Raw genomic sequence first — 25,185 nt, 5'->3', positions numbered from 1 at the left:
GCAGCAGAAGCATTTCTCTTTCCCCTCCCCTTCTGTTCCCTTCCTTGTGGAGCAGCAGCATGTCTGGCCAGCTCCCTTGCTCAGTCGATCGTTCCATTCAAAGCCGCGGGTGGCAGCTCCTCGCGAGATCCGCGCCTGCATCAGAAGCCTCTCTGATGTTGTGACATCAGAGAGGCTTCCGATGCAGGAGTGGATAGAGCGAGGAGCCGCCACCCGCGACTTTGAACGGAATGATCGAATGAGCAAGGGAGCCGGCCAGACACATTGCTGCTCCACAAGGAAGGGAAAGGGGAAGAGAAATGCTGGTGTGGATGGCGCGAGGAGCCGCCGCCGGCCGCAGCTGTGACCGGAACAATCAACTGCAGCAAGGGAGCAGCTGATCATCGTGTCCAGACCGTGGGCCGCAAAATAGCACCTGCAGGGCCGCATGCGGCCCATGGGCCGCGAGTTTGAGACTGCTGGTTTAGAAGAACTCTCTACCTCACGAGACTCTTCATATCTGTAATACAAAGGAGTCCTTGGGTGAAACCATATTAAAAAAAAAAAAAAAAAAAATTATCTCTATATAAACTACATTGGAAATCTATCTTCCTCATGTAGGTTGCTCTAAGACCTTTCTGTGAGTTTTGAAAGAAACATTAACTAACACATTAACCCCACCCCACCCCTTTTTACTAAGCTGTGGTAGAGGTTTCTACTGCAGCCTGGAGTGCTAAATGCTCTGATGCTCATAGGAATTTGTCCTCTCTTTTATGAAGCTGCCTTAGGCTTTTTTATTGCCGGCCGCGGCAGTATTAGCTCTGACGCTTATAGAATTCCTAGGAGCATCAGAGCTAATAGCACCGTGGCCGGCGATAAAAAAGCTTAACATAGTTTTGTAAAAAGGAGAGTATGAGTGTTGGAGCATGTAGTGCTGCGGATCACGGTAGAAACCTCTACCATGGCTTAGTAAAAAGGAGGGGGAGGACAGTCAGCAAATTCCATATGATTTTATTTTAGTTAAATACAAGCGATAAAAAAGCAGAAGAACATAAGATTCTGGAATGGTTTTATTAAGGTACAAGCAGGGTGAGGTAAGAGGCCTGCTGTTGGGCAAAAAAATGTGCAAAACAGTTCATATAATCCTTAGAATTTAGCTCCTCTGGTTCATTCCCAGAATCATCCCTAGAAGAATGGTATATATCTCAGTCAGTTCTTGGTTACTCAAAACCCATTGCCAATAGGGTTTTCAGGATTCCTAAAATGAAAAGTTTTCCATATATTGGATCTCCATTGTATGCAAATTTAACTCATGCATATTCATTCCTGAAACCCCAACTGGCAAGATGTGCCTCCAGGAAAGAATTGGGAACTACCACCCTAAACCAGGGGTGGGGAACTTATAGCCTTCTAGGTCTTTAAGGGTTCCTTATACGAAGGTGCGCTAGGGGCTTAACGTGCGGAATAGCATGCTCTAAATTGCCACGTGCACTAGCCGCTACCGCCTCCTTTTGAGCAGGTGGTAGATTTTCGACAAGCGCGCGCTATAGCACGCACTAATCCAGTGCGTGCGATAAAAACGATAGCGCACCTTTGTAAAAGGAGCCCTATGTGCAGCCTTTTGACTGAGTCCAAATTTTACAGAACAAATCCTTTTATGAATACATTTTTGTTCATCTTTTATATTTTTACTTTATTTTAAAAATGAGCATATTTAAAATACCAAAGAATAAAATAAATTTCAATGAAATAATCCTTCCAGATTGACCGGCACAATTAGAACCTTAGTAAGTCATAAGGGCTAAATTGATGACTGCAATGCTCATGATTTAGTTCTAACTTCCCCCTCCTGACTGCAGCCGCTACTACATGAGGCTGGTTGGCGAGAGTTTATGGGGGTCAAGTACGCCAGTTTGTTATCAGCTTTTAACAACTGTGCACTGTGTTTCTGTTTGAAGTGGAATATGTGAACAGTTGAACAGCTCCACGGTATTTTTTTTATTCTGTCTGCTTAACAGCACATCATGTCAAAGAAGACCAAGAGAACACTGAAGGAAGAAAACTCTATTCTTTTAAATGAGGATTGGGTACTGCAATATTATCTTGTTTCTGCTAAAGATAAGATGATTTGCTTGCTTTGTGATACTGCAATATCAACATAAAAGAAATGCAATGCTCATCAGCATTATAAGGACCACAGATATTTTAAATTAGAGGGAGAGACGCGAAAGCTTGTATTGAAGAAATTAAAAGATAAAAAGCAAAGACAATTCTTTCAAGCAGTAATAAGACCTGGAAATAATGCCACTGGAGCAATTTATAAAGTAGCTTATATACTCAAGGAAAAAAAGAGCCCAAGAGCTGGTCTCAATGGGCGATTATAACAATCGGCTGGATGGTCCGGGTTGGTCGCCCATGGAGAAACAGCTTGTAGGCAATTGGGGGGGCGGAGGGGGAAGGGGGAAGGAGGCAGTGGGCAAGGAAAACTGGGCTTCCTGTCGGGAGACGGAAAGTGTATGGGTAGGGTTAGGTGGAGCCTGGTAGGATTGTTGGGGATATATAGAGTACGTGCCTCTGAGGTACAGGGTTCTTTCCTGTACTTGGAGGGAGCTTTCCCTCACACCCTCCCCTAGGTAGCGAAAGTTCGCTCAGGAGCTGGGGGAGTTTAGGGGATGTTGCAGCTGCGGTAATCTTGAGCTACAAGGTTTGGCTCATCAGAAGATCAGCGGTTAGTTTGGTAGTGTGCTCAGTAGAGTGGTGATGTCACAGGTCATGCCTACTCGCTCCCTAGGCTCATTCAGAGATTCAGAGATGAGCAGGTAGGGGAAAGAGAGCTCAGGTGAGCGAATATGCCATGAGGCACGTGGCACGGAATAGGGGCATGGAGGACCATGTCACCTCCTAGGCTCTTGCTGAAATGGCAGGGTCAGGGGAATACATTTGAGTGTTGTCAATTGCAATGTTTGTGTAGCTCAGGAGGCAAAGCAATTGTTGATTGCTTAATTATTTGTTGCGACCTGGTTTTTACCATCAATAAAGTGTCTGTGGTTTATTGATTGATGACAATATTGCTGAGGTGGTATGAGCTTTGGTAAACAAGAAATGCAAAGGGCTTGGGACCAAGGGGTTAAGAGAGAAAAGGGAAAAAAAGGGGGGGAGGGACTACTCGGCCAATCCAGATCCATATGTTAAAAAGGAAGCCATTCAGTGATGTAGAAATTGTGAAAGAATGCATTGTCGAAGTTGTAGGATGCTTAGACCCCGATAACATTTCAAAGTATAAACAACTGCCTCTTTCAAGGAGGACCATAACTGGTCTGCAGAATGAATTAGCCTTCTATTTAACAGAACAACTTCAGGCAGTACTTCAAAAGGAAAATATATATTATTCAATCACTTAATATAAGAACATAAGAAATGCCTTCACCGGATCAGACCGAGGTCCGTCTTTTCCGGCGTTCCGCGCACGCGGTGGCCCTTTTAAGTACATCTTTTGGGAGACCCGGATTTCCCGTATCCCTCGATATGGTTTTCAAGAAGATGTGCATCCAACTTGCGCTTGAAACCCAGAACAGTAGTCTCCGCCATAACCTCCTCCGGGAGAGCATTCCAAGCGCCAACCACTCGCTGTGAGAAACAGAACTTCCTGACGTTTGGATGAATCAGTTGATACTACTGACTCAACGCAGGTTTTATACTTCATTTGGGTCATAACAGAAGATTTTCCTTGCTACAAAGAGTTGCTCCCTTTGGGCACTTTTGCAAACCGAACACAGGAAATAGAAATCTTCAACAACTTTCAAGGTAAACATCACGAAGCTGGACTGAATTTGGTAAATGTAATGAGTGTATGTACAGACGGCGCACCTTCCATGACAGAAACACATGAAGAGTTTATTGCGCAGATAAAAAAAAGTGTTAACAGATTCAGATGCTCTCATTTTTTTCATTATATTTTTCATCATCAAAATTTCTATGCTAAAGCTACTATTTTAAGTGACACTTTGCATCGTTATAAGTATTGTTAACTATATTCATGCAAATGCAACACGGCATTGTCAGTTTTGTAACATGTTAAAAATTGAACGATGAGGTATTCAGTGTGGATTTGCTGTATCATTCTAAAGTGCTTTGGTTATCGCAGGGACAGGCTTAAGTCAAAATTTTATCTTGGCGAGAACAGATAGTTAAATTTTATGAATAGTGTTTATGTGTGCTCTGCATGGGTGATCAAGGCCAGGTGTTCTGCTAGGAATGAATATCGAGAGGCGTTGTTGGTGTCATGGCCCAATGTAGGAGCATATTTCTTGGCTCTCCTTCACCCCTTCTGGACCCAAAATGGCTCTCGCTTAAAAATCGGTGAAGATCACTGATCTAGAGGATTGAACTTGTGGCGTGTGTCAGCTCAGTGGTGTAGTAAGGGGGGTGGGGGCAGACCGCCCTGGACATCATCTTGGTAAAGGCACGGGCACCCATCCTCCTCTCTGCCCCTCCCCCCCACTACCTTAGGAGGATATAAACCTTAGGCTTATATACCTCCCCTCCCCCCCCCCCACTGCCTTAGGAGGATATAAACCTTAGGCTTATATACCGCATCTTCTCTATAACAACAGAGCTCAGCACGGTTTACAAAAATTAGAAAATAGAACAAGTACAATATGAATTTGGAATAGTATGGAGAGGAGCGGAATTTACAACTCTGAAAATAGCCAAGTTTTCGGATGTTTTTGAAATAGTTGGAAAGAGTCCAGAACGCGCAGTTGAACAGAGAAGGCTGCCATATAGGGTAGGGCTATTAGGGTGGTAGACAGATGGGTATACTAGGTTTTGGGGGCATTTTGGAGGGCTCAGCATAAATTTTAAGGGGTATATGGTGAGATGAATATCTGTTACCTTTTATTTGAAGTTCACAGCAGTGCTCTGTAAGGTGCTCCACTCTTCTGTTGGCATGTCTATGTGGCCAGTCCATTACAATGAACATAAGAACATAAGAACTGCCATCTCCGGATCAGACCTTCGGTCCATCAAGTCCGGCGATCCGCACACGCGGAGGCCCTGCCAGGTGTACACCTGGCGTAATTTATAGTCCACCATATCCTTATATGCCTCTCTTAAGGAGATATGCATCTAGTTTGCTCTTGAAGCCCTCCCATGTCTAACTGGTGCTGATTTGAACATTTCTAACTTGGATGTTTTTGTGGTCAAAAATGGTGAATAAAGTTAGACATCCTGGTAGTCTAGATGTTCTGGTGGTCAAGACTTCCAAATAGGCAATTTTTGGAAAAAAATTGTTTGGATGTCACATTTGAAAATAGATGTTTCTCCACTTTAAGAACATAAGAATAGCCTTACTGGGTCAGACCAATGGTCCATCAAGCCCAGTAGCCCATTCTCACGGTGGCCAATCCAGGTCACTAGTACCTGGCCAAAATCCAAGGAGTAGCAACATTCCATGCTACCGATCCAGGGCAAGCAGTGGCTTCCCCCATGTCTTAATAACAGACTATGGACTTTTCCTCCAGGAATTTGTCCAAACCTTTCTTAAAACCAGCTACGCTATCTGCTTTTACCACAACCTCTGGCAAAGCTCTGGTTCTAGAGCTTAACTATTCTCTGAGTGAAAAAATATTTCCTCCTATTGGTTTTAAAAGTATTTCCCTGCAGTTTCATCAAGTGTCCCCTAGCTTTTGTAATTTTTGATGGAGTGAAAAATCGATCCACTTGTACCGATTCTACTCCACTCAGGATTTTGTAGACTTCAATCATATCTCCCCTCAGCCGTCTCTTTTCCAAGCTGAAGAGCCCTAACCATTTTAGTCTTTCCTCAAACGAGAGGAGTTCTATCCCCTTTATCATCTTGATCGCTGTTCTCTGAACCTTTTCTAGTGCCGCTATATCTTTCTTGACATAAAGAGACCAGAATTGAACGCAATATTCCAGGTGAAGTCGCACCATGGAGCGATACAGAGGCATTATAATATCTTTAGTCTTGTTAACCATCCCTTTTTTAAATAATTCCTAGCATCTTGTTTGCTTTCTTGGCCGCCGCACACTGGGCGGAAGGTTTCATCATATTATCTTGTGGGAAACATCCAAAGTCGGACTTAGATGTCCTATTGAAAATGGCCCTCCACGTGTCACACAGCTTCTCAGAAAATATACACCTTGCATGTGACATCTGTGTACATAGACCAGAAAATTATTTTTTTTTATTTAAGTATTTATTTACTACTTATAGCCTATGTGGTTTACATTCAGGTACTCAAGCATTTTCCCTGTCTGTCCTGATGGGCTCACATTCTATCTAATGTACCTGGGGCAATGGGGGATTATATGGCTTACCCAGGGTCACAGGGAGCAGCATGGGATTTGACCCTACAACCTCAGAGTGCTGAGGCTGTAGTTCTAACCACTGTGCCACACACTCCCCACACTATCCTAATGGTGACCCACGTCAACAAGTTTCATGCTCCGGGCATAGGCATGCCAAGATTAATTTCATAGGTACAAGGGAACACACTTTAGTGAATACTAGCTAAAGGGAACCAACATAACAAGAAGGAGGGGGGCAGATAAACATTTAGAATAAGAAAGAGAAGGAATTTAAATTTGCTAGTGTACTGCATGCTCTGAATTCCATGTAAACAGATGGGGCAGCTGGTAAAGGCTAGGAAAAGTCAAGCAACTGTCCTGCAGGAGAAAGTGGAGAGAAATATCAAAATACTCCTAAACAACAGATAGGCAGGAAGAACATAGAGGGTGTTTTGATGGGATCAGATGGCAAAAGTGCAGACTAACAGGAAATACAGCAAGTAGACCAAAACATGACCTAGGCTAGTTAAGAAGTGAACTTAAACCTAAAGATGAGAGATTGTAACTACAAGGACTAAAGAAAAGATGGTTCACAGCAAGCATTGAAAAAACATTATAGAACAGACAAATGCTGATTCAATAGTACTGAGATGGAAACGTTCCCACATCTTCTTACTAGGTGCGATATGCTGTCAGAGGGTCTTTATATAGAAAGGCACAATAAAACAAATATGTCTCATCTACTGACACTGTGTAAACACAATAACGTTATAGTGGAAAACCCCAGAGACCCTCACTCTGACAGAATTGTGGAAAATCGTTTATCATTTATCAAATTTAATATAACACCCTTAACCGTCCCCCCTTCCAGCAATCGCCTGGCCCTTCGCTCGGCTCATCTCCTCCTTCACGATCGCTTCTTTCTCCCCTTTCTTCTACCCTCTTCCTTCTTCATCTGCCAAGTTCAGCTAAATTTGTTGTAAATCTGCATGTCAAGGTGGATCCTAATCTAATTGATGTGAACCGCCTAGAACTCGCTGGGTATGGCGGTATATAAGAATAAAATTATTATTATTATTATTATTATTATTTTGATGGAGAAATTGAGGTGGTATGCAATAAAATTATATCCTAAAAGAAAACGAAAAGCAGAGTTCCATTAAAAAAAAAAAAAAAAAAAATAGGAAAGAATCATTCAACATAGATTTGGCATTCACAACTTGGCACCCCAACACTGTGTGGCTGCCATGTACTCCTGTCACATAGAGATCAGGCCTCATCAAACAGGTAGGTTTTCAACACAGCACGGAAAATCAGAAATGATTGTGCCAATCAAAGATGCTGGGGCAGAGAGTCCCACAAGGCAGGTGTGACTGCATAAAAGGATGAATTTCTAGTAGTCTCCCACCTAGCCTTGGAGGGATGGAGGATAATGAGTCTCTTGCTCATCAATGATCTCAGAGGGTGCAAACAAGTGTGTATGGTATGATCAATGTTGACAGGTAGAAAGGAATGCCAGTGTATAACATTTTATGGGTTAATGAATCCTATATTGTATTGGGAGCCAATGCAACTGCTTTAGCAAGGGAGCGATCAGCTGGGACATAACCATTTTCACTAATAAGAAAACTGGACATTGTGGTAAAGGAGAAAAAAACATCAATGGCATTACTGACAGATGTGTCGAAAGCGGATGACTAATCTGTACAACATATGGAGACAGAGAACATCCTCACATTACGTACCAAAATACACAATTAGAAGTGAAGAGAAGGTGACAGAATGATACATAAATTAATTTCTTCTGTTTTGGGCACCACAAGCTTGATTAAAACAATCTTCCAAATACAGTGCAAGTATCAAGAGTTCTAACAGTAAATTCGAGTTTGAGATCAGGACAAGATGCTCTGTCTCATGACTCAAAAAGCTTACAGAATGGAGGTGTGGCCTAGTGGTTAAAGCAGCTGGCTCAGCATCCTGAGGTTGTGCGTTTGATTCCCATTGCAGTTCTTTGGGATTCTGGGCAAGTCACTCAACACGTCATTGCTCCATATACAAAATAAGTACTTGTCTAAAATATATAAACTGCTTTGATTGTGTAAAACACACAGGAAAAAGTGTTATATAAGTCCTATTCCCTTTACCCTTATGAGTTTCAGTATATGCAGAACTAACCCATTTTTAGACATTACCCTGGTGAGAGTAAAACAATACACAGTAAATCTCAGTCACATGTGCTTTAGCCGACTAAGAAGGACCAGCAGCTGTCAGGAAGACCTGTCTGTTCATGCTGTTCTGTGGAACTGAAAAATCTGAGTTCATCACACAGCTCTAATGCTGGAATCACAGGCAGGAATGGTAACTGTGCTCTCTGCGTGACTTTGGATTGGTGGAAGGAACTGATGAAATGTTCACAACCCTGGGGAAGTTGCTTGTAGCTATTGGTCATTTTTAATTTTGCCCTCAGTAGCAGCTTATGAGGACATCACAAAGAATCAACCATGGAGAATCCATGACCAGGAATCAAATCCACTAACTTTCTTATAAACCCTAAAGAATCCTAGGTCACATAAGAAAATAATGTGCTGACATCAAAATCTGACTACATTAACGCATGAAATGAGTTTGCAGGCCTCTACTTAGCCAGGGAACTGGTGTCTGCTTCACAGGGCTACTACAAAATTCAGTAGGATTGGCAGCCTGCTCCAAAGAGGCTGAGTACTGAAACAGCAAGGACTGTAAGAAGGCAGGAGTTCAGGTGCTTTGGCAGAGCTTGGCGTAGGGCAGGGGTGTCAAATGTCGGTCCTCGAGGGCCGCAATCCAGTCGGGTTTTCAGGATTTTCCCAATGAATATGCATAAGATCTATTTGCATGCACCGCTTTCATTGTATGCTAGTAGATCTCATGCATATTCATTGGGGAAATCCTGAAAACCCAACTGGATTGCGGCCCTCGAGGACCAACATTTGACACCCCTGGTGTAGGGGATGTAGAAGGGTAGGACAAAAAAACATCAGCAGGGATGCATGTATGTATTTGTATGGTGATGGAACAGTAGAGCCTCTGAGAAGCCAAAATTACCCCCTCCCCTCTTTTTACAAAGCCACGTTAGGCTTTTTTATCACCGTTCGCAGCGGTATTAGCTCCGACACTCAAAGAAGTCCTATGAGCGTTGGAGCAAATACTGCTACAGCCAGCGATACAAAAGCCTAACGCAGTTTTGTAAAGGGGGGGGGGAAGTAAGTGACTTGCTAGAACTGGGTATGGGGGTATCATTGGTAGAACAGGAGAGGACAGGAACAAGGTGAATTAGCAGGACTGTGCATGTTCAGCATTCTGAACCTTGAGATATATCATGGAAATCCTGAATGGATATCTGAACAGAATACAAGTAGAGACCCTTTAAACTTTAAAGGGCTCCAGTCAGCTGTTGTGTGACTTTACCATCTGAAGCAAAGCAGCTGTTCTGCTCTGATGACTTCACATACAATGAGCCCAGTCTTGGACATTTAAAATTTGAAGACCATTTGCCACAGCTGACACTGATCCACCACTGGTCCAGTGCAGCCAGACCTGACTCGAGAGATTGCCTTCTGTTTTTTTAAGTTGTGCTTGCTTTTCTTGAGTGTTTTTAACCATTTTCTGTTTCTTGCTTTTTTAAATTAATTTCATGGGCTCGATTGTGGCCAAGCTTCTCCTACCAACCATTAGCAGCTTGGCATTCCTTCCCACCATCAGCATTGCAGCCAAGAGGAAATTCCACATGGAAGCTATGGTGTACTTTTTTGCCATGTTCTTCATTGCGGTAAGAACTTCCTATTCTTTTCCTGCCAATGGGGTAAATCCATATGAGTTAAGAGCATGCTTTGCACCACTCCGAGGCTTATGGTTATTAAAGATCAAATCAAGATTCATCTAGTGCTAAATAAAATACTGCTGTGACTTAAAGCTCTTTTACCTTTCCCAGACCACATTTTGGGATTCTACGTATTCAAAAAAAGGAAAAAAGGAAAATTATGGTGTTTGTTAGGGATGAGGCTGCATGCTGATTAGAAATACCACAGATACTGTACAGTGAAATACTCACTGCTGTCAGTTGTAAAAGGATGATATCTGAATACATCCTTAAATACAGTCAGACTTGGTTACTGTAAAAATATTTTTCAGGGGAGTGTTTTTAGATGGTGAAAATATATATACTGTATATTTCTTCTCTTTTAAAACTAAATCAGATGACAGAGAATGCACACAGTGCAAGGAACTGAATAGGTCTTATTCACTGGGGCAAGAAGTTTGGGGAAGATATCGATTGGGAGTTCATAATAAACACATATTTGAATTTGATATAAGGAGCTGAGCAGTGTAACTTTAAAAACAAATTTGTAAAATTAGCGTATTAAACTTGGCTTTTTGTAATACTTCCGGACAGACTTTGTGAATCTATTTCTTTCAGATAGATTTCCCAGGACAAGTCCATCATTAGTGGACAGAACAGAACTTGATTTCCTGCACTGGCAAATCAAAATGGCATGTCACCAAATCCCAGAAATTTACTGTCAGCAATTGTGAGGAAATTAGAATATGTCATCAAACTGAAATTAGGATGAAATTCTTCTGATTGCTGCCTGTAAATTTTGTTTCACCCCCCCCCCCCCCTCCCTCCGTTACACCAAAGTTCCCCTCCAGGTCTAGCCTGATGGTACTGTTTTTTGTAGGAAGCCTCGCTCTGCCACTGTGGACCTAGCTGTGGTTCCTCCACTCATGCAGTTCAATTAGTCCCTCTTTTACTAAGCCATGGTAGAGTTTTCTACCGTGGCCCGGGGCGCTAAGTGCTCCGACGCTCATAGGAATTCTATGAGCGTTGGAGCAGCACCAGAGCATTTAGCGCTCTGGGCTACAATAGAAACCTCTACCGTGGCTTAGTAAAAGGAGGGGGTTAGATATTTGTACCCTGCAGTTCTCCCGAGCAATACCCAGCATGCACAGTTTGAACACAGGGAGGAAGTGCCAGCCAAAGCTGCTACAAAAAGCAGCAGATATCACTGATGTAACCCAAGGAAGGAGGAGGCAGCTAGCATCAAGGAGGGAGCAAGCAACCGAAGTAAGAAGGTTGTACTTCCATTGAAAGCAACAGAAGTAAAACTCAGATGTCTCAATCTGTCCTCACTTTTCTGGAGCCATATGGTAACCCTAGCAGGTGAAGTGAAGAAAATGGAAAAGAGACCCAACACTTGGGTGGGGGTGGGGCAGGTCCGGCCCAACCCCACAATGATACTCTGCAAATGACTCCACGTCTTATACAAATCACCTCTGCTTTTCCCATTGTGGAGTTGGGCTGAAAACTGGTGATAATTTGGAGCAGGCCAGAGTTTGTTTAGATGTGAGAATGTCCTCTGAAGACAATCAAACGAGCCAGACGTTTCCTTTAGATAAGAGAACATTAAGACAGTACTTTTTATTTAACAAGATAAAATAGAGCTGCAGACAGCCTAACTTTTAGTTCAGTTTTTCAAATCAATAAAACTAAATCACAAATCATAGCTGTTGACCCCCCCTCCCCCTCACACACATACATACCTCCCTCCCCAAAAATATTCTCTTGCTGCCTGACAAGAATGTGTAATTATAGAGTCAACGCATAAGGAACAGCTAAAAGACCAAGGGCTCCTCCTTCACACAGTTTAGAATCAAAATAAATGAAAAAAAAAAAAAATGTAAGGGAAAAAGACAGAGGACATTAATTAAACTCCACAGTGGGCATGAGATCTCGGGTTTCCTAGGTCTGGACTTTAATCCTCAGCTACAGTGCTATCCAAAGTCTCAGCCTAAAAGAATATGCTTTCTGCAATATGCTGGTGAATAGTAATGACTTCCTTTATCCTGTACAGTTTTATCATGCCTGTGATGGTCCTGGTTTAGCTGTGCTGTGTTTCATGAGGTACGACATGCTGGAATATTTCAGTGTTTATGGGACCGCCTTGTCCATGTGGGTTTCATTAATGGGTAAGCAGACGTTCACCTTTGTCTTGGCTTCAAAAGTCTAAATGCACCTTTTCTTGTCTATAAATGTATTTATTGGGATTTTTTTTATTATCAGCCTCGATCATTTAGACAGTAGTTAATATTACAAAGAATTTATCCATGTTTCCTCTCCATGTATCCAAGTGTCTAAAAACTCCTGGAAGAATTTTCATAAGAAAGAGATCAAGAACTCAAGACAAATCTTCATTTTAGGAAGCAGGTGACCCGGGCAGTGCAGGGCAACTGGGGATTGTTCTTGCTCTAAGCCCACTGGATCACCAGCTACAGGGCTAATAGGCCCATGATGATGGTGGGGTGCGGCTCCAGCCTCTTGAGACTACAACCCAGCAGCATCCTTGGAACCCAATATTACCATTCTGCAAGAATAATGCTGCATGCAAGGTGGATCACAAGCAGAATTATTCATTTTCCACCGTAGTCCGCAACCTGCGGTTCTAGTATACCACAGATGGAGGCCCATGGTAAATCAAAGTGCCGTAGAAGCTCCTTGGTAACTTTCCCCCATAGTGCCTATAAATGGCCTTCAGCGGGAGCTACAATTTGTTGTTCTGCTTAGTTGAGTGAACAATATGACAGTGAGAGAAAAAGCCACAAATAGTTGTGAATGAAGGTTCATAGCACTAGCTCCACAGAGTCGCGTTCTCATTGCGTTAAGAACCTAAATGAAAGGAAGAAACTGCCACAAGTATTACATCTATAAGATATTTTCTTTTAATAAGAGACAGACGTGAAGGTGAGGAAGTTTGTTACCTAAATAGCAAGAAGGTATATGACTAACAGGACCATCCCGTTTTTAGGTAGCCTGTCCCATTGTCACCAAGCACAGCTTCGGGACGCCGAACTGTCCCGTTTTCAGGGTCCCACTGAAGAAAGAAGTACAGTAGTGAATTCAGCTCCTCCCCACCCCCAGTACCTTTTTTTAATGCCGGCGGCTGCCTCCTGTCCTGATTTCTTCCTGCAGCGGCAGAGTGGCGCACCTGCCTGGTCCCACACCGCTCACTGAATGGCTGTCGTCAGTTCTCGCAAGTCCCGTGAGAACTGACTGCAGCCATTCAGTGAGCAGCGCGGAACCAGGCAGGTGTGCCGCTCTGCTGCTGCCGGAAGACATCAGGACAGGAAGCAGCCACTGGGATTTAAAAAAGGTACCGGGGGGGGAGGTCCGGGGAGGTCCCATTATATATGACATTACTCATATGGCCACTCCAATACATTTAAAGTAAGAGTAGAGGTGTAAATATCAACACCCGTATCCTCACATTTGTTTCTTGTTCCACAGCACTGGCAGAGTTTGACGAGCCCAAAAGATCCACCTTTGTGATGTTTGGCGTCCTCACCATTGCAGCACGCATATATCAGGACCGCTGGGGCTATGGAGTTTACTCAGGACCCATTGGAACAGCGGTGCTCATAATCACTGCAAAATGGGTAAGTATGATGGATCCACTGCCTGCTCCAGGCTTTGCATCCTTGGCATACACTTGTTATCTAACCATTAACTTAAGGACATGCACTTTTCAGAGAAGGGGAAGTAGTCTGCTCTTCATAGTCCAATGTTGTGTGTGTCCTTGATCTTTTTTTTTGTACACCACTGTATACAAAGTATATCAATAGCATCTAACTTCCTAATAAAAGATGTCTTGGTTAAATCTGGCAGCAATGTGTTCAGAATTTTCTAGTTCAAGCTATAAAAATTTTTTTTTAACAAACTAAAAATCTATTTCTGCAATTTCTTAATTTGTTCCCTACCTGGAAACCTGCCCACAGCCAGCCCTAGGGAGTTGCTTTTGTTTGGTGGCTCAAGAATTTCTGTGAAACTTTGCCTTCTCATAAATAATTATCTCTGCATTTCTTTATTAAAAAAAAAAAAATACTCCTAGAGATTTCAGAATTGTTCCCACAGAAGTTAAATTATCATAGGATCTGGCTACAATGATGAATACTTTGGAAAGAAGAAAATTTGGGCTCTAAGGGAAAGCACTTAATTGTATCATTGCTTGGAAGGAGCAGATGAATTTTTAGAGCTCCTAGCTCTATGGGTACCGAATATGCTACACAAATTCCTTCACTATTATGTGCTGAATGTAGCACCCTCAATATTTTTAAAAATTGATTTCCATAATGCCATACCTGCGTTTTTTATAAGATACCTAAAAGCACTGCTCCTTGCAAGAAAAGAGAGCATGTCAGAAACTGTTTTCCCAGCACCGTGAAAGAGTGAATTATTTCTACATGATCACTCCCCCATTGACAACAGAGAAGGAAATCCTTTACAAACCACTCTGTCATCTCCCCTGAGGTTCACAGAACCCATCCCTGAACTGACAGTCTGGAGACCTGGCCATTCCTAGAATTTCTCTCTACGTGCTGAAGATTCCCGAATTCACCCAACAAAGTGAGACTCATATAGAGATAAGGAGCTTTTCTGGCATTTCTTCATCTCCACTCCCTCTACTGAAGGTTTTTGGCCTTACTCATTCCTCTCATGCAGTATTCCTTCCTTTTATATCTCATCAGCTGTTGATCGTGCGGGGCAGTCTTCAGGGCTGACCAGTGAGTCAGTGCAAAGTCCCCAAAAGTGATATCTGATCTTTGAAAGAGTGGTCTTTCTTTGTATTTTAAGGGGGAGGGGGAACACCCAACCCTTTCCACAGAGGCATCATTTTGCCATCACACCAAGATCTGACATTTGGTTCACCGTATTTCATTGAAACAGAATCCCAGCCATCCAACGTCTAAACACAAAAAAAGCCCAGAACCAAGAAACACGAGGAACAGAGGACTTCTCAGATTTGAAAGGAGATAAACAAATACATAAAATCTACCAATGTAAGGGTCTGCCATGGTATTATCAATAACATCATATGGATTTGAAACTTTTGACAATGAAGAAGCAAGACGGGAAGGGGTAAAACGCGGACCTCGCGGATCTAAACCCGCACGTCCTTAAAAATCTGAGGGAAAGTATTAGGATCCATCAGCGCTACAATGTCACCGAGGTCTGTCAGAGCCAGAGACTAGTGCTGGAGCGGCTCTAAAACGAATCATTTAAACTGGTTTCCTGCAGCCCCAGTAAATCTAAAAATCTGAGGTCCGCAGCTCTGACAGACCTCGATGACATTGTAGCGCTGACGGATCCTTATACTTTTCCCTCCCTGTGCTGAGAAGGATCCGTCAGCGCTAAATTGTCACCGAGGTCTGTCAGAGCCAGAAACTAACTACAAGTGACACGGACCTCAGAATTTTAAGGACGTGCGGGTTTAGATCCGCAAGGTCTGTCAGGTCTGCGTTTTACCCCTTCCCTTTGAATTATGGTGGTGGAGAAGAATACTGCATATATCATGAACTGCCCAAAGAACAAACCTAAGTTTTCATTGGAAGCTCAGATTACAAGACTTCAGCTTTCATACAAGGGACATACATATCATGCAAACAAAAGGATCATTAGAGAAAAACATCGTGTTTGGTGAGGTTGAAGGACAATGCAAAAGAGGAAGACAAGCAATGCAATAGAGTGATACAATATATGCAACTATGAACGTCCCTCTATGACAGTGTCTCTCAAACTTTCTCGAGCCGAGGCAAACCACGGCTTGAGGCACCCAGAAGTGTGTGGACGTCACCGTGATGACATCACGCATATGCATGACATCATCACGTCAATGTCCGCACATGTGCAGAGGCCCTCCAGATAGACCCTGAGACGCCAGTACGGAGTGCCAGCAGGGAAGAGGGCCAGAAAGAAGGAGAGGCACTGGTGCCAGCAGATTGCCTACAGCAATGTTTCTCAATTACTTCAAGCTAAGTAACCCCTAAATCTAACAAATATCAACTGAGTACCCCAACCACAGACCTCCCTATGCCCACCGAGCTCTGCCCCAGATCACATCCCCTTTACTAATTGTAATGCAATTTTTTTTCCATTCATTTTTCATATACACACAATATACACAACAGATATAAAGTCTCAAAACTGACACATTTCAATCACTATATTGAAAATAAAATCATTTTACCTACCGGCGATCCTCTGCAGGCTGTTGTAATTAGCTTTAAAGGTGAGGTCAGGAGGCCAGGGGGGAAGCTGGAGAACACTAGAGAAAAGGGGGAAACATGCAGGCCTTTAGTGAATTGGGCAGCACTGGCGCTGTACCACTTAGGGAAGTCAGCTGGCAGGCGCCTCTCTTCCTCCTCAGTGTGCCGCGGCACACTTGGAATCTCAGGAGGCACACAGTTTGAGATACACTGCTCTGTGAACAATTAGCCATCTGACTGTAGACTGAACACCGTTTAGGACAACTATCCAGAGGGGCACCAACATGACATTTAACAAGAGTATGTCAAAAACGAAAGGGAAAAATATATATAGATGTAAGTATTCACTTCCCCTCCCCCCACCTCCCTCCACAGTGTGTAACAGCACAAGTACTTTTCCTAGCAGAAAGATGAGCATGTGCAATTCATGTATGTCTCCCAACAGGTAAACATACAACATCTTTATTAAGCAGTAGGTAGACTTTTACATCCATAGAAGCTGTACAACGATCAGAATCCTGTGTCAACCATGTTTCTGCCCATATGAAATGAGTAGATTATTGTCTGGGTGTCCCATGAAAAAAAAAAATCATTTCTATATTCTCCTTAATTATGATACAAACTGTAGCAGTAAAAAAATAAAAATAAAAAACCACCCCACAAAAAACCCACAGGTAAGGTTAAAAGGATTTTTTGATTTAGCTCATTCCTTTCTCAAGGTGAGTCACATTCAGGTACAGTAGGTATTTTCCTATCCCCAGAGGTAGAGGATAATCAGTGGTATACCTTCAGCTGCCAACACTGGGATTTCTCGAGCATGCACAAGAAGTCCTGGCATTGGTGGCTGAAGGCATGGCCCCCCCACCCAACTTCTAATCATTTTTATAGTGCTGCTAGACACATGCAGCACTGTACATTAACATGTAGGAGATAATCTTTGCTTAATAGAGCTTACAATCTAATTAAAACTTGACATTTAACAAGGGTATGTCAAATAGGGGTTAAGGAATTTCTCACAGAGGGACTGATCATCTCTTAAGAGGTAGAAAACTGCTAGGCAAAGTCAAAAAGATATTAAATCAAACTGGACTTAAGACCCTGAGCAGTAGTAGCTGCATGAGTAGGGTTACCAAACATCCAGATTTCCTCAAAAGGAGGACATGTCCAGGGGTCCAGACGGCTATTCAAACCCCAGCACTTTGTCTGAGTTTTGAAAAGCTTGGAACCAATCACTGTCAGGCAGGAGCGCATTCAGCCCGACGAGAGCAGGCAGCGAGTGGCAGATCTGGGATTGGTCTAGGATGAGATTGGGGCAGGACTGGGGCATAAAAGGGTGGGGATAGATGAAACTGGGTGGGTCTGGGGGGGCAGGTCTAGAAGTTTGGATTTTCCAAACAGAAAATCTGTTAACCCTATGCATGAGGAGGAGAGGAGTGGCAGAACTGCATTTATTTGGATGGCAGAGCTTCAGTATCCTCACCAGCAAAGGTAAAGAGGTGCTGAGATTATAAAGGGGGCCTAGGCCCCCAAGCACCCCCCCCCCCCCCCCCCCCGGCTATGCCACTGCTCAGAAGGCTTACAATCTAATTTTGTACCTGAAGACACATATCAAAGCAATATTCACATGTAAATAGATATTCAAATATGGGGAGGAAATCCTGTAAATACCACCTCTCCCCAGCAGTGAGGGCCAGGATAGGGTAACCGCAGTGAGTGTGAGGATTTTTATTTTGTACTCTTTGCTTATTCTTTACCCTGCACCTGTGGAATAAGCAGGGAAAATCTCCATGAGAGCAGCTTGCCTTTGAAAACTAGCTTGCAAGCCATTGGGTAGAAACTGCCTGCAAGCAACCAATGGACTTCCACATTTAACACTCCTCATATTTTGAAAAGGCCAACAAATATTTTTTGAAGTGTAACTGAGGACCGTTATTTACAAATGTACAAATCATATACATAACATAGTAAATGACATACAGGGAGACAAGATAGATAGACCATGCCCAATATATAATAAACGAGAAACCAACAAAACTGCAGTAAAAATGCAACAACATAAACAAAAAAGAACTGCAGGAAATGTACAAGGTACAGGAATTTTATTCAAAACAATAAAATAAAAATCGATAAAAAGTTTTGTATCCAAAATTAGTCCTTGATATTGAATGGTTCGGACCCGAATCTGCTATCAGGGTTTCTCTAAGCAGTATCTTCAACAGGAGAATTTTTATCGCCTGTTGTTTCAAGAATTTTTTATTCAATTGCTTTTATCGATATGGTTCTTGAATACAAAAGTACTGAACATCATGAACCCCTGAGGAAGAAGTGTTTTTCGAAACACGGACCGTGTCGGGTCTGTATCATTTAATATCAAGGACTAATTTTGGATACAAAACTTTATCGTTTTTTTTTTATTGTTTTGAATAAAATTTCCTGTACCTTGTACATTTCCTGCTGTTCTTTTTTGTTCCAATATATAATAAATAAAATGGGTTATAATGGGTCAGACCAAAGGTCTGTCTTATCTCACAAAGGCCCCCTTTTATCAAGCTGCATTAGGGTTCTTTTATTGAAGGCCACAGCAATAAAAGCTCTGATGCTCATAGAATAGCAATGAGCATCGGAACTTTTACCACAGTGGCATGCAATAAAAAAACAACCCTAACGCTATTTGATAAAAGGGGGCCATAGTGGCCAATCCAGGTAACAAGTGTCCAGCACAATCTCAAAGAACAGCTCCATTCCTACCTCCTTATTCCCAGGGGTAAACGTGATTTTCACAAATCAGCCTGGTGAGGGAGGTAGGAGGAGAGATGAACAGATTTCAACCACCTTAAGCAAACCCAGGGACAGCTTAAGATGAAAAACTATTGATTTTGTTGTTGTTGTTGTTTCTCTATATAGTTAAGCAAAATGAAAGAGAAGAGGGGTCTGTATCCTGAGAAGAGTGTTTATACCCAGCAGATCGGCCCAGGCTTCTGCTTTGGGGCTTTGGCTCTCATGCTTCGCTTCTTTTTTGAGGTAAGAAGAAATAACTCCTTTGGTTTAGTTTGTGAGCAATGTGTCAGATTAGGCACACAAAAAGGCCAGAATCATAGATAACAACCAAAGGAAGGCACTAGAAAGAGCTGCGCTAAACTCATCTACTATAATAAAACCCTTAGCGCGCATGTGCACTTCAAACTCCATGGTGCCGTGCGTCCATGGTGCCTTACTCCCGCATGTGCAGTAGGATCTTGCGGCGGTTTCTCTATCGGCCTCGAATGTCCAGGCCTCTAGGGGGTCAAGGCACCGCTGCCAGGCACACAGACAGGGACTAGTGGCATTTCCCCAGCCCGAGGCTGGACCAGCAGCGCAAGCAGTCATGGTTTCATCAAGCAGCCGCAGGGCATTTGCTAGGCCGGCCCACTTCGATAATGCGAGGCGGGCCAGCCTAGCAAAAGCCCCAAGGCCACTCGGGCTAGCAGATGCTGGACAGGGGGGGCAGGTAAGGGAGAAGGGGTACTAATGGACGGGGGGAGCAGGTAAGGGAGAAAGGGTACTAATGGACAGGGGGAGCAGGGAAGGGGTGCTGCTGGACAGGGGGGAGGTAAAAGTAAGGGAGAAGGGCTGCTAGCACCCGTTAATGTAACGGGCTAAAAAACTAGTATTCTATAAAGGGTGTTTCATTCCAAGCATCCTAAATAGAATAGTACTTACAGTCAATGGAGTAGCGAGGGTAGGAAGGTAGACAGTGGCATCCCCCATGATCCCTCTTTCCACCCCCCCCCCCACTCCTTCTGCACCCTCGCACCCTCCCTTCCCATTCCCGTACCTCTTTAAGTCTTCGCTAGCGTGAGCAGCTTCTCCGGCCTGTTGCTCATGCCGGCATTGGCTTTCCCTCTGACATCACTTCCTGGCCTCCGCGACCCAGAATTGATTTCACAGGGAGCCAGGCCAGCACAAGCAGCAGGCTAAAGTAGTTGCTTGCACTGGCAAAGATTTTAAAGCGGTATGGGGGGGTGGGCGGGGAAGGAAGGGCAAGAGTGTGGCGTGGGGAGTGGTGGAGAGGTGCCACCAAGATGACGCCTGGGGCAGTCTACCCCCACCCCCTTATTACGCCACTATTTACAGTGGATTCTCAAGCCCAACTTAGGGCATGAGGACTTATGCCTGCTGAAACTTAGAACAAATCCTCATGCCCAAATGACATAAGTTGGGCACGGAAAGCCAAATATTCTATAACTTTGCACCTAATTTCTGGGAATGCCCTGACCTGGCCAAGCCCCCTTTTGAGTTACTTGCTATGAAATTTAGGCACAGATGTTACAGAATAGCGACTAGGCTAGATGCATGTGCCAATTCAAAATGGTGCTAATTAACTCCAGTTATTGATTTTTGACACCTCTTTAACTTGCCTGTGCATTTGATCCATGTGCATAAATTTGGGCATTGGACTTTGGGCAGCGTTTATCAAATCCGGGGGAAAGAGGGCAAGATCAGGCTAAAGTGCCATACTGCTTTTTATACCATGTTATCTGCGGGGAATCTTTTCCTTTCCAGAAATTCCTGAATAAAAATGTCTTATTTCACAGCCATTCACGTGGTCCTACTGGCTCTGAATGTTTTCGCCCTGCCCATATAACTAGCCACAAACATCACAGAATGTCCATACAAACACATTTGTGCACACATGCACATTTCTGTTCTTGGTGTGTATGTGTATGCATATGTTTGGCGTTAATAAAATAGACATTCTGTGAACAGGAAACTGGAAAGCTAACTCTACTTAAACTTTGCAGCACGATACCCTTGTCAAGCTGTCATGAAGGTGACACGAAAGCCTTATGTGATGCGTCTTCTTCTTTGAAGATTCCTGGCCATACCCCCAAATCATAATGCAAGCATTCAGTTAATGCTGCAAGTCCCGGGTCTACAGCACTTTAGACAGTGAGATGCATGCAGAAAGGAAAGGGGACAGAGGGGAAACAGGGTGAATCCTAATGAGGTAATGTCATTATACTGGAGAGACAGAGAGGCTCCTTAGGAGACCAAGCCTAACTGATGAGGTCATGCCAGAACAAGATGGTGACGTACTGTGTTATGCTATAATCTGGGAACACCAACCCTTCCTTTTTCCCAGAAACCAGGCCACGGTGGCTACAACTATGTGGGAAATAACAGAATGCCATTGCTCCCCCATCTTATGGTACCACAAAAAGGAGAAGGTAGAAGTCAGAGCCAGGCTGAGCCATGCCTGGTTTTCCCTACTGCATCTACAGACTCATATTCATTTTTTAGTTCTTCTAAGAAAAGCAGAAGTCCATGGATGAAATTGGATAAAACCTGGACTGGCGTAGTCTGTCTCCTTTAACACAGAGTTTACAGCATGCTATGCAATCTTGGGCTTCAGGGGTAGGGGTGATATGACATAGAAATGTAAATACTTGAAAGGTAATATAGAGTCAAATCTTTTCTAGGGAAGGGAAATTGGTAAAAAAAAATTGAGGTTGCAAGGTGGTAGACTTCGGAGTAAAGTTAGGAAATTATTTTTTATGGAGAGGGTGGTTGATGCCTGGAATGCCCTCCCGAGGGAGGTGGTGGAGAGGAAAATGATGATGGAATTCAAAAAAGCATGGGATGAACACAGAGGATCTCTAATTAGAATATGAATAGTATAAATTGAAGAACCAAGGGCCTCTTCTATAAAACTGTGCTAGAGTTCCTATGAGCGTCAGGAGCAGCGCGGGCCATTCAGCGCAGCTCTCTGTGTTAAAACTGCTAGCACAGTTTGATAGAAGAGTCCCTAAGTCTGGTGTTGGGCAGACTGCAGTAGTTGGAACCTAAGAACAGTACCGGGTGAACTTTACAGCCTATATGGCCCAGAAATATCAAAGAAAAAAAAAAAAAGACAATTTAATTTAATCATGAATTTATAAGGCTTGTGTAATGGGCAGACTGGCTGGACCATTCTGGTCTTTTTCTGCTGTCATTTGCTCTATTATTATTGGGCTCATAATCAAAACAAAAATACATCCAAAAACCAACCTAAGTATACAGAAATAATCATTTCAGGTGCCCTGGGGCATTCCCACCCCTAATGTACAGCACTGTATATGCCCTTCAGCGCTATAGAATTGATAAATAGTAGTAGTGGTATATCTTCCCCCAAATGTTTTAGTATAGGACCCAGGAAAAAGGAACTAGGCTTGATTGAGGGTAGTAATATGTATCAACAAGTGAGATACCGTTAGGGTTACCATATGGCTCCAGAAAAAGGAGGGCAGATTGAGACATCCGGGTTTTACTCCCATTGAAAGCAATGGAAGTAAAACCCAGATAGCTCAATCCGTCCTCCTTTTCCTGGAGCCATATGGTAACCCTAGAGATACCTAATCTTAGTGAGCCATAAGGGACTTACAAGTGGATCACATATAAAGCACTTCTATGAAACTCAGCAGTAAAGATGCTGGCAGATTCAAATTGATGGTGTCAGCTGACCATTGGGAGACTTTGCACAGGCAGCATTATAAAAGGGGAGCAGGGGGGGGTTTGTTACCATCATTGAAAAGGAACATAAAGGAGTTAGAATTCTGCCCTGAAGCATTTTAGGGTTACCATATGGCTCCAGAAAAAAAGAGGATGGATTAAGACATCTGGGTTTTACTTCCATTGAAAACAATGGAAATAAGGAGGACAGACAGAGACATCCGGGTTTTACTTCCACTGAAAACAATGGAAGTAAAACCCAGATGTCTCAATCTGTCCTCCTTTTTCTGAAAGTAGAACACACCTCCCCCACCCAAACAGGAACACTGCTGAAACTTTGTCTTCCTCTCATGGTCTCTCCTCTCTGTAGGAATGGGATTACACGTATGTGCACAGCTTCTACCACTGTGCCCTGGCCATGTCTTTTGTCCTGCTGCTCCCAAAAGTGAACAAGAAGGCAGGAAAGGGAGGAAACCCTGCCAAACTAGACTGCTCAACACTCTGCTGCTGTGTGTGATGAGTTCTTCTGCCCTCAGCTGCCTCGGGTGGTGTGGCATCTTGCTGTAGGCATCCTAGCCTGGATCCTAATGGGAACATGGGGCAATCCAACAACGCACATCAATGGAGAGAGAGGAAGGATGAAGGTTTGGATTTTCATTGCTAAACTCTTTAGAAGAGTGTACAGGAACATACTGAATCAATTTCCAAATATAATCTATGGTAAACTCACTTTCTAGATTCAAGTGCCCATCATGCTGGTGCTCTGGGAATACATCTGTTAGAACTATAGTCTCCTGGCAGCACTGTAATAGGAATGCCAGGCAAAAGGGTTAGAAATGTCTGGAAGACACTCATAAATGCTACTACCTGGTGTGCTGTTCTCCTCCTTGAATAGGGTGTATCTTGTTTATAGTTTTTTAAAAAAGGTATTAATGAGAATGCCTAGATAGAATTGTACTGGCTCATATCATGGTTGTAGTAGTGCAATTCTGGCCAGGCTGTAAAATCACTTATGTGAGAGGTGTTTGCACAGTCGCCAACTCCGTCACATTCTCTGATGAAGAAAGCAGAAGTGGCTTTGCAGAAGGAGTCAAGGCCATGTGTCTGCCAGATGCAACTAACTCGTGCTGCAAAGATTCTAAAGGGGTTTGTGGTTCAGTTTGCCAGAAACCAAGCTGAACAGCCACCCCTGAGCTGGAAGACCTAAAACCACATTTCTGCTCCCGGGCTCCGTGTCATGTCTCTGGTGACATGACGCTCCTTCTGCATTGCATTCTTTGTTCAAAATCACCAGCCACCCGATACCACTGCCCTTCTACCTCCTCTGCTATGCATTCAGTCCCAAAAGAACTTCAAGTCAGCATTCTAACTTGGTAGGTGATGACAGAAAAGGGCCAACGTGAGTTTTGCAGTCTGCCCAGTCATTTCTGTCCACACTGCCCAGGATATATCCCAGCTGCCAGTTGTGGAACGTGACCACTTGTAGCATACTTCCATATTCTGAATGTTTTTGTTGTATACTTCCTTTGTATTATGCCATCTCAGATAGGTAGGGTGCTTAACACCTACCATCTCTCCCCTCCCTTGGCCAGCCACAGGGTTTTATAATAATTCACATAAATTACATATTAGTACCTGTATACCCAAACAATTTGCCCCTTTTCCCTTCCTGAAAAGTACCCAACTACTGATCTGGCTTCCCAATGCATGGGTGTAATCTAAAAGTATCAATTATAACTGATCATCTTCCATGAACAATTCCATGACGGAAGCTGAGAGTCGATGTAAACTCCTCCAGTGAGAGAGAAAACCGCAGCAATGAACTGCCCTCTTGCACATTATGGTTTTGCTGTGTGCACATACATTTATAACAAAAGAATATTTATTGTTTTCAGTGATGTTGTAATTTGGAACGTGCTAATCTTTGCGTACTGGACTGAAAATGTACTCGGTTTAAAAGTTGCTTTGAATTATACATTTTCTCTTGTTGTGAAGCTGTCTCCTGAGAACATTCCTGCCCAGGTCACAAGTAGTGTCCTGTGATTAAACATTTCTGATGGGAGTTGTGTCAAACTGTTTCTTTGTACAGTTAGGAAGAAAACTCCAGCTATCAAAGGTCTCAGATCTCCAGCTAATAAGAGAGACTGAAATTGGTTGACAACCTGAGGACCCAAATTTAAGCAAGACTTTTCTCATGGACACAAAAGTGCTTAATACAATCTGATTTGTATTTACACTTCTCCCTCCGTATCCACGGGGGTTAGGGGCAGAGCCAGCCCGCGAATATAAAAAAACGTGAATAATATTCGGGCAGGTTCTGCCCCTAATCCCTGCTTCCCCCGGCTATTTTAA

General features: G+C 43.3%; 1 protein-coding gene across 1 annotated transcript; it reads left to right on the top strand.

Moving 5' to 3' along the window:
- Positions 1-9,961: 9,961 nt before the first annotated feature.
- On the top strand, positions 9,962-24,849 carry MYMK (myomaker, myoblast fusion factor). The gene is made up of 5 exons (XM_033961861.1): positions 9,962-10,096; positions 12,180-12,294; positions 13,610-13,758; positions 19,270-19,386; positions 23,204-24,849. Exons 1-5 carry the CDS (start codon positions 9,962-9,964, stop codon positions 23,348-23,350), a joined length of 663 nt encoding a protein of 220 aa, XP_033817752.1. The 3' UTR covers positions 23,351-24,849.
- Positions 24,850-25,185: the final 336 nt, after the last annotated feature.

This window comes from Geotrypetes seraphini, chromosome 10, assembly GCF_902459505.1.
Source record: "Geotrypetes seraphini chromosome 10, aGeoSer1.1, whole genome shotgun sequence".
Taxonomy (NCBI): domain Eukaryota; kingdom Metazoa; phylum Chordata; class Amphibia; order Gymnophiona; family Dermophiidae; genus Geotrypetes; species Geotrypetes seraphini.
The sequence above is the reverse complement of the archived record's forward strand: the minus strand, read 5'-3'. Positions and strand labels throughout refer to the sequence as shown.

What these genes read in the sequence shown, in the direction of transcription:
- MYMK (XM_033961861.1), top strand. Translation starts at nt 9,962, where the DNA reads ATGGGCTCGATTGTGGCCAAGCTTCTCCTACCAACCATTAGCAGCTTG. An exon ending in TTGCCATGTTCTTCATTGCG is followed by an intron (nt 10,097 to 12,179) that starts GTAAGAACTTCC and finishes TATCCTGTACAG; the next exon opens with TTTTATCATGCCTGTGATGG. An exon ending in CATGTGGGTTTCATTAATGG is followed by an intron (nt 12,295 to 13,609) that starts GTAAGCAGACGT and finishes CTTGTTCCACAG; the next exon opens with CACTGGCAGAGTTTGACGAG.